The sequence below is a fragment of the Pseudochaenichthys georgianus genome, unplaced genomic scaffold, assembly GCF_902827115.2.
Source record: "Pseudochaenichthys georgianus unplaced genomic scaffold, fPseGeo1.2 scaffold_1304_arrow_ctg1, whole genome shotgun sequence".
Taxonomy (NCBI): Eukaryota; Metazoa; Chordata; class Actinopteri; order Perciformes; family Channichthyidae; genus Pseudochaenichthys; species Pseudochaenichthys georgianus.
The window spans coordinates 25,063-35,052 of NW_027262200.1; the positions used below are offsets into that span (position 1 = coordinate 25,063).

Below are 9,990 nucleotides of genomic sequence, written 5' to 3' on the forward strand. Positions count from 1 at the left end.
TAAAGACCCACCTCTTCCGACAGGCCTTTGGGTCGGAGGAGGAGGAGGAGGAGGAGGAGGAGGAGGTGAGTTAGTGGCTGTCTTCTTTTTTTTTATTTTTTATTATTGGTGTTTTGTCGTATGTTTTATCCTATGTATTAACTGCTGCCGTTTTATGCCTTTTATTCTACATGTTATAGTTGTACTGTGAATTGTATCCTGTGTGCTGTACTGTAAAGCACTTTGGACATCCGTGTTGAGAAGGGTGCTATATAAATAAAGTTTTACTTACTTACTTCTGGTTAGATTAATAACAGCTTAACGCTAAATAAAAGCAAAAACAATTCAAATTTGAATTAGGTTTTATATCTGTATAAGTACGAAATGCTTTTGAATATGTTCGGAGATAAATAATAATACTTTTTATTAACTAATCCGTGACTTAACAAGGTGTACCTTGGGTACTTATCCCTATTTAGTGGTTACTCTGACCAAACAGCAGTTCATGCAAGACAAAAACATTCTGTAATTTTATATTTGGTATCCTCGCAAGAAAAATATTTGAAATGATGAGTTTCAAAAAGAAAATCTGACTAATCTATTCCTCAACTGATCCCTGCAGCTCAACAAGTCCAGTGAGTCCGGTCTGTTCATCATCCCAGTAAACACGTTGGGTGTTTAGAGAGACTTGGAGAAGCTCCAGATATGTATAGCCAGAATGCATTAATCAAAGACGTTCAGATTGCCATCTCGTTCACCTCGTGTTCTTCATCGTAACACGTCCCACGTTGTGTATGATGTTGCCGCGCGGCAGGGGAATCATTAGAGGCCGGTTCAGTCTCTGCCCCGACAGCTCGGTGTTGTGCGGGACGAGTTCGGCTGCTCGTCGGATTCAATAAACCGCTCCGCTGACTGATGAATCCACGGGAACTCGACAGCCAAAACGCGGGCCAACTATGAGCTAAGCAACCGAGCAGATGTTTGGTTGTTAAAACTGACTTGTGACACATACTCACTCAAACGTCTGTCATGTGTACGAATAGTGTTTTTTACCCTGGGAAATAAGAGTGCAGGGCTTTTCGTGTTACGTGGGTTTTACTTCTGACAGCATGAACTCCCGGTATGTGTGACTCAGGGATGGAAAAAGGAAAGAGGTATCATTAGGAGTGTTCTTAGTGTTGGTCGGGGGAGGATTCTCCGGTGCGTGACTCACAAACAGAAGAAGTCAAAGCTCTTCCTTGGGCTTAACGCCTTCCTGTATTCAGTCACCTTGGTTTCTTTCTGTCACCACATCCCTGCATCCAATTTCAGCTTTCCACCAAACTCCTTTTTCTACCCTTTTCGTCACCTCGTCACATCGCCGCTAACATCTTATCTCGGTGTGTCTTTCTGCCCTGTTTGTTTTGCAGCCTCTCTGTGGAAGACTGCATCTGGGATACAGCGGTGATTTACACCCCCATTAGTTACCCGTCACCGTGACAGATCACTAAGTACCACCTGGAATCAAAAGACACCTTTGTGTTCGGAGGAAAGGCTGTCTCTCCGTGAGCGCTCGGGTAATCAGGTTGACATTGCAAAAGAAACAGATAACGAGAGAGAGGAATAAAAACCATGGCTGGGTTGAGGCAGAAGCCATAACTCTGTGTGTGTTCTTTTCTATATGCACTTTAAACTGTGTACAGAGATGGCAAAAGTACACACATCCTTTACTCAAGTAGAAGTACAGATACTCTGGTAAAAGTAAAAGTACTGACTAAACTTCTTTACTCAAGTGAAAGTAAAGGCTTTGAAGTGTACTTCAGTAGAAAGTACCCATAGCTAGCAGCTGCTTTAAAGAGTACCTGACCTCCCTTTATATTAATAGAACAATAATGTCATTGTTAGCTAATGAATGTTTCCATGGTGAACAACGGCAACATGACAACGTTTCCATTGGTCCCTCTTCTTTAGAGAAGACCAGGAAGTGATGGATACACGGATCGTGTTCCAACCAATAGGCACGCAGTGACTCTAAAGAATAATGATCACGCCCCAACACACATTCAGACTAAAGGAACCAGCTGTTTGGGAAATGAGAGAAGTAGAAAGTACAGGTATTTGAGTTCAACATGTAAGAAGTAGAAAGTACAGGTATTTGAGTTCAACATGTGAGAAGTAGAAAGTACAGGTATTTGAGTTCAACATGTAAGAAGTAGAAAGTACAGGTATTTGAGTTCAACATGTAAGAAGTAGAAAGTACAGGTATTTGAGTTCAACATGTAAGAAGTAGAAAGTACAGGTATTTGAGTTCAACATGTAAGAAGTAGAAAGTACAGGTATTTGAGTTCAACATGTAAGAAGTAGAAAGTACAGGTATTTGAGTTCAACATGTAAGAAGTAGAAAGTACAGGTATTTGAGTTCAACATGAGAGAAGTAGAAAGTACAGGTATGTGTGTTCAACATGAGAGAAGTAGAAAGTACAGGTATTTGAGTTCAACATGAGAGAAGTAGAAAGTACAGGTATTTGAGTTCAACATGAGAGAAGTAGAAAGTACAGGTATGTGTGTTCAACATGTGAGAAGTAGAAAGTACAGGTATGTGTGTTCAACATGAGAGAAGTAGAAAGTACAGGTATGTGTGTTCAACATGTGAGAAGTAGAAAGTACAGGTATTTGTGTTCAACATGAGAGAAGTAGAAAGTACAGGTATGTGTGTTCAACATGTGAGAAGTAGAAAGTACAGGTATTTGTGTTCAACATGAGAGAAGTAGAAAGTACAGGTATGTGTGTTCAACATGTGAGAAGTAGAAAGTACAGGTATTTGAGTTCAACATGTAAGAAGTAGAAAGTACAGGTATTTGAGTTCAACATGTAAGAAGTAGAAAGTACAGGTATTTGTGTTCAACATGTAAGAAGTAGAAAGTACATGTATTTGTGTTCAACATGTGAGAAGTAGAAAGTACAGGTATTTGAGTTCAACATGTGAGAAGTAGAAAGTACAGGTATTTGTGTTCAACATGTAAGAAGTAGAAAGTACAGGTATTTGAGTTCAACATGTAAGAAGTAGAAAGTACAGGTATTTGAGTTCAACATGTAAGAAGTAAAAAGTACAGGTATTTGAGTTCAACATGTAAGAAGTAAAAAGTCTAAGAAATAAGTAGTGGAGTAAAGTACTGATACCAGAAAGATGTACTTAAGTATATAACGAAGTATTTGTACTCCACTACTTCCCACCTCTGACAGTATGTTAGATGCTGGTGTACTTACGGGTGCAGGGCATGGACGCCGGGTCTGTTTCAGAGCGGAAGTACCCCTTGTCGCACACGCAGGAGGTGGATCCCTCTCTGGTGGAGTAGCTGTTGAGCGGACACTTGGAACAGGAGCCGTCGGTGGCCAAGGCGCGGTAGTAACCGATCTTGCAGGCTGAAACATAACAAGGACACAGAGGAGGGTAAGTTTGGTTTGAAGAGGTACTGCAAGATGAAAACACAAGAAGGCCTACATTAAGTACAGCTTTCATATTAGAGAGGAACGGAGTCGAGGTGGCTAAGATGCTGGAGGAAAAGTTACAGGACCACCAAATCCATTACGATGCATCTTCAAGAAACCAAGAACGTCTGTTCAAAACTCCATGGCAACACACTGAATAGAAAAGTGGATGTCTATGGAAGTCAATTTGTAAACTACGAGCATAAAATGTATTGCACATGCAGTGACTGTCTAATAGATAATAAGGCGATGTTGCCATAGCAATGCACATCCAAATAGTTGTTTAGCAATGGAAGACAAGAAGAGACGACTGTCATCTTGCCAATGTCCCCCAATTAGCAACCAGAAAACTATTCGTTGCCCAGAGGCTTCTAACTTCTTTGTCTTCATTTCCCATCTTCAGCGCTGTCTACTTTCTCACGAACCTGAAATCTATTATGAAAAACAACTGAACGGGAGTACAGGGCTCCATTTCCTCCGACAAAGAAGGGAGAAGATCAAATATCTACCTCTTTCTCACAAATATAAGCTCTTCAGCATTGGCATGACTTGAAGCAGCGATTAAACAAGAGCCATTTCAGACCATTTAACAAACAACTGCCGCCACACTTGGCACACTGGGAGCCCTGTCACTCTCACACATGCACCTAAACACACACTTAACTCTGAAATGGTAACCTAAGTGACACTGTTCCTACTATCGGCGACAGTGCTCGCCTTTCCTTTGAGTGACAGTTTGATTGGAGGGCTCGTGTTTCGAGGAGTTTCTCCCCCGTCTATCGGTTTCCATAATGGCCGGGGAAGCCTAGCGGGGTTTATGTTTCACCCCGTGAGCACTGAACCAGGAGACGAGGACAAAAGAGCAATTCTCCGAGAGGTGCGGCGCAGACAGTTCCAACACCGATTGGACCGAATAACCTGTCAGTCAACGAGGCTGCTATTAATCGGCGAATGGCATTGGGGCTGGACGGTCTCTGTGGTTTCTAGTAGCGTGGGTGTGGTGTTATACAGTAAAGACCCTTTGGAGACAGATGGGTAAATCCATACCCAATACAAATCAGATAATTACACACTTATAGTCTGCAGGGGTAAAGCGACACCCGATGCCTGCACACACACAAAGGCTCGATGTCGACACACACACAAACCCAGATGTATTTGAGAAGGCATGGGTACAATGCCACAGTCATAATACTTCAGGGGATCCCGCGCACAAAAGAACAGTCACATAATAAGCACAGTCCCATATGTGTTCACCACACTCGAAATCAAATCAATTCTTTTCCACACACACCACCGCAGTGAAGAGGAAGTCCGTACTTCGACAAAAACACACATTCCACTAACCACCCGACACGCTGACACATTCGAATAAATCCACAAACCCCCTGAAACACTGGGAAATCCCTCAATTGGAGGCGCATTAGAATCGGGCTCTTTGCCCCCGGCCGCTGGATTAGGACAGCGCGGCGTTAACCGAGCCGGACTAGCTGCTACCTGCTGAGCCTTTCTTTGCCCGTTCCCACTCAGTCAATCAGGGCTAAACCCCTGCCGCTTCACTCGCTAACGCTAAGCTAACGGTCTCTTTGATTGTAGCCTGCAGGGGTGCGTGAAGCCTCCGTTTCTATTCTTCACGGTTGCTAAAAGAAGGGGTAGAGATTAGCCCGGAGGCGCTTTGTGTTATCTCTCTATGTTAAAAGCAATCATTCGACGCCCAATCTCATCGCCAAAGACAGAGGGACACTGGGATGTGTGGGTATTGTTGAAGCGGCTGTGACCGCTTCGGGGGACAACACACAAACAAGTTGCCGTTAGCGTTTGTACCTGTGCGCTGAGCAGGAAAAGTGTCCGGAGTTGAGAGTGGGGTCAAGCAGCTGTTTGGGATAGTGGCCCCTTTGCTAACACAAGCTGTAGGGAGAGTTAATTGAGTCCCATGCTTCACAGCCTTTGGGCCTGATCCTCTTAAAGGGGACACAGTCTAAGAGCAGGCTACCTCAAACTGTGCACGCTTGATGAGTTTTTCGCTCGTCAATTATTAAGCTGTCCCAGGCCGACCCCGGAGTCCCTTCGAGCAACTCCAGATCCCTGTTAGCCAGCGTCTTCATCTGCGGTTTGCATTTCAGGACATTGTGTTTGAAAATGCGATGTCAACATATGGGGGCTTGTTTACAGCAGCCACGGCCCCCCAGAATGCAACAGCGGAGGGCAAAAGAGAAGTCGATATGCAAGTTGGGGAATTTGCTTCCTCTTAGGAGTGTGAGTGTGTGTTGGTGAGGGACGAGACCGCACTAGTGGGTGGTCCAAAAGGCCGTGGCTTCAGAGGGGAATCTCCCTTAAGACTTGTTGGATGTATCGCTGTCCGGACCAGTGGTTTAGAACCCGCACACAGACACACGTGTTTATGGGATATGAGCGGAGAAGCCCTCTTCATATCCTCTCGTATATTCCACTCTCCTTTTTCTGCCCGGTCGCTCTCTAACTCTCTTGTGTGTGGTTTTTTTCTTTCTCGCCCTCTATCTCTCTCTCTCACTCTCATAGGCTTTCTCTCAACAGGCCTCCTTTCAGACAGAGAGGGGTTTGTCAGGTGCCAAATCCCTTCGCTGAGAGATCAAAGGCAGACAAAGAGACTGGTGCCTTACTGTTCTATTCTGGAAAGGCAAAAAAAAAAAAAAATGGAATCCCTCATAGACCCGGACATTGCATTCTTCCCCCTTTTCTCCCCCGGTAGCTCTTTCACTCATCCAATCCTCATCTCTGGCTTTAGTCTTTTTTCCCCTTTTGTCAGCGCCCCCCCCCCCCCCCCCCCCCCACCTCTTCCCCATCCCTGGTGTCTCTAAGCTGGAGCACGTTTGGAGGGAGAGGTCTGTGGGAGTTAATGAGTAGTTGTGTCCGTGTGGCGGGGATGCTGCTGGCTGAACCGGCCGCACCGCGTGAAGGGAGGGGAAAAATAGTCGACGAAGCCATGTGCACAAAAGCTAATGATACGATGATAGCTACCCACACGCGAGCCAACTCAAGCCAAGCTACATTTTCCTCTGAGTGGCGACAACCTACACAGCAGCAGGCTTTGAACAGTCACGGCCCCATGCTACCGCCAAATGAAAAACCTACACTCCCGCCCACTGTAGCCCGCCTTGAGTGACCTGCATGCAAAGCCTGATAGGCAAGCTATTCTGCAGCCTACTCGGCAAAGCATCCAATACACTGGGGACTGAAAGCATGAGAGCTAACTTGAGCTACAATAGCCTACGAAAAAACCCCAGGAATATAACACCCAGCGCACGGCTCACAATAACGCGGCCTGCCCAGGCAGAACAATTGCCTCTTTTATATAATCAAAAAGAGAGACTTAAGTTCAAGCTTTACGATCCTGCCTCCTTTCAAGCCGGCGCTTTATCTTCTTTGGGTGATGAAAACTCTGTGACTCTTTTTGTAGTCACAACAGACAGTGGGCGCTCTTCAGAAGAGAAGTCAGAGGCACAAAGACACTCTTTGAAAAAAACCAAGCGATCATCTTTCGGGACCTGAGGGCGAGGAGAGTCTCTGCCTCTCCACTACGCCTTTCTGACATATCCCTCTGCCTTTGTGTCTCTCCTATCTCTCCTTCTCCCTGTGGATGGCAGAGTGTTCAGGTGAGACTCCTGTTGCAACGGATTACTATTCCAAGAGTGCTTTGTTTACCCCCCCGGTTGCAGTCACTCAACGTTGGTTTTTTAAAGAACATTCAAAGTCTTGGATGTATATACTTTCCACATAAGGCCCATTTTGAATCGGCCCTCAGCAAATTCAAAATGGAATCTGACCCACAAATTAAACTTGTCTTATATTGTACTTCTTAAATATACATATATTATGTGTTAATAAAACCACTTTTCAAATAAATCCAGTCAATTAAAGTTGGAAACATTTTCTAACATATCTAGTTGATAAGAAAAAAGCCCAATGACTTATTTACGTATCAAGCTTGAAAAACACTCTTCATATTTCCCCTTATAATAATCAATCTGAGGGATGGGCTGCCACCACTCACAGGCATCATGTACCGACATTCCATTGATTTTGCTAACGTAATACTGAACTTAAGAGGCGATATACATGCAGCGAGTGGCCCAGCCCTTCGTATATATGTTTCTGTACGTGGCCCTCGATGAAAAAAGCGTGGACACCCTCGGTCTATGTCAACCCAGACAGGCATACAGAGAATAAAAGACCATCAATACACCTGGCGTATTAGCATTGATAACTAGCCGCTGACCGTTAGCATCTGTCCGTGGAACAGCAGGAGAGCGGGTCACTCGAGTTATTAATTACCTCGCGCGGCGTTCCCCATCAGGCTGATGGATGAGGGACACACGGAAAGCGAAAGTGATCACCATGATTGATGACATACACTCCTCACACATTTGGACCTTGACCTAGGGGGAAAAGGTCCCGACCTAGTGGTGCCGACCTTTAATATTCCAAACGAGAGGAAGTGGCGTCGTGACATCTGGGTTGACATGCTCACAAGTGTTAATGAAGGCCAAGAACAAAAGCCAGCGAGGCTAACGATGATGATAACACACAAGCCAACCTTCCTGACAATCACAGCAGCTTTGCTCACGGTGGCCAGTGCCAGCGGGGGGTACGAGGTGCCAGCGGGGGGTACGAGGTGCCAGCGGGGGGTACGAGGTGCCAGCGGCGTGTCTGTCAGATGTAGGATGATTTATAAGTGTATTTTCAGCAGCACTGATCCATCAAACGAGAGCCACCCACGACACTGGCCTAATTAAAACGTCTCTACCTGACACGGCGGAGCACCAGCCAGAGACACGGATGAGAAAACACGTCGTAAAAGTGACTACGGAAGAAGACGTTGTTATATTCAGTCGCGTTTCAAACTACTTCATTTATTGCCATGTGTATCCCGTGGCGAACCGTCAGGGCCTTCAAGGTATTCAGAGGATACCCTGGAACACTCAAATTAATAAACGATATGTGTGTGTGTGTGTGTGTGTGTCTACGGAAGGTCCAGCTGTGATAGACACGGTTCGCCACGATTTGTATCCAAAAGTAACACCTTAAATGTACAACGTTTTGTATTTTCATTGGGTATATTTCTCACAGATTTTGAGTGACTGTTATCGTGTATATTGATTGTTGTGCTTTTATGTATGTCTTAATGTGTGCATATGTAAAAGTGTGTCTGTTGATTGTGTATATATAGAATAGGTACATATTTGTATTTATATTTGTATTCGGGATTGTGGGAAACGGTATTCCGATCTCTCTGTCCGTACACACAAACTGAAAGATGGACAATAAGTTGACTTTGATAAACCCTTTCTAACAATGTTTGCGGTGAGTTTACAACAAGCCTAAGAAATAACAGCACGCTCCAATCTGTTTTGTTAAAAGTACACGTTGGAGCCACCGATAATATTGCTGTTTGGATTTCACAACTGAAAATATTAATATATTGTTCTTAAGACTTCCTGCGCGCCGAAGTCTCAACGTTCTTGTTGACACGTAGGCCTTAACTTCCTCCCTAATTCCTCCAGCCTGGCCTTAGGAAAGAAAATGTGCACAATGGGTGTATCGCAGACATCTAAAGTATTCCACCCGGCCACTTCAGAACGGACAATCCCACGGCTTTTATGAGGCCAAGGTACTTGAATGTAGTGTACGTTTAGGAAGTGAAGGTAAGGGAAGGCATGGCACGGAAAGGAAGCTAAAGGGATGCACAGCAGCACACAGGTCCATCTCTGTTTGGGGAAACCCCGTTGGCCAACTTGCCGGTTGGGTGGGGGCGCCTCAAATTCCACCTTTGCACCCATGCCAGGTCCACAAACGGTGGCACCACCCAAAACGAGGCAAGGCGCCAACCAACGAATGACCTTTTGTGACCTGAGATTTGCTCCGCGGATAGAAAGCAAACAACACACGGATGTACACACAAACAGACACTTAGAAACATCTGTATTTACTTTTACTTATTTCATCTGATTGTGCTGCGCTGTTGGAGGAGCCGGTGACCACATGTTCATTGATATATCTGCAGCTAATGACAATACAAGCCTTGGATCTTGAATGAATCTGTACACCTGCACACTAAGCCTTTCGAAAGGACTACGCAGATGCACTTTGCAATACCACGCATGCATGTAAACACACACACACACACACACACACACACCCCTTTGTTAAAGCATGGGGACACGAGCACAGCTGGGAAGATGGGAGGTAAACAAACTCCGTCAAGGTATTGTCTTGGTCCAATTTCCCCAAGGTCTCCAGGGTCTCAAGTTGGACATGTGTGTGTGTGTGTGTGTGTGTGTGTGTGGTGTGTGTGTGTGTGTGTGTGTGTGTGTGTGTGTGTGTGTGTGTGTGTGTGTGTGTGTGTGTGTGTGTGTGTGTGTGTGTGTGTGTGTGTGCGTGTGTGTGTGTGTGTGCGTGTGCGTGTGTGTGTATATGTGTGGTCTAGCATTACTATACTTGTGGGGACCTACATCTGTTTACATAGTCACGTGTGGGGACTCGCCTCCCTTATGGGGACACATTGGA

General features: G+C 45.1%; 1 protein-coding gene across 1 annotated transcript in view; it reads right to left on the bottom strand.

The window, feature by feature from the left end:
• Positions 1-5,552, bottom strand: part of LOC117440894 (ephrin type-A receptor 4-B-like) — a gene marked incomplete at its 3' end in the record, with an annotated part of 30,355 nt that extends 24,803 nt beyond the window's left edge. The window contains exons 1-3 of the mRNA XM_034077109.2: positions 5,503-5,552; positions 5,272-5,408; positions 3,226-3,381 (exon numbers count right to left, since the gene is read on the bottom strand). Of these exons, the coding sequence (XP_033933000.2) occupies positions 3,226-3,381; positions 5,272-5,408; positions 5,503-5,552 (343 nt within the window). The remainder of the gene's footprint in view (positions 1-3,225; positions 3,382-5,271; positions 5,409-5,502) is intronic.
• Positions 5,553-9,990: the final 4,438 nt, after the last annotated feature.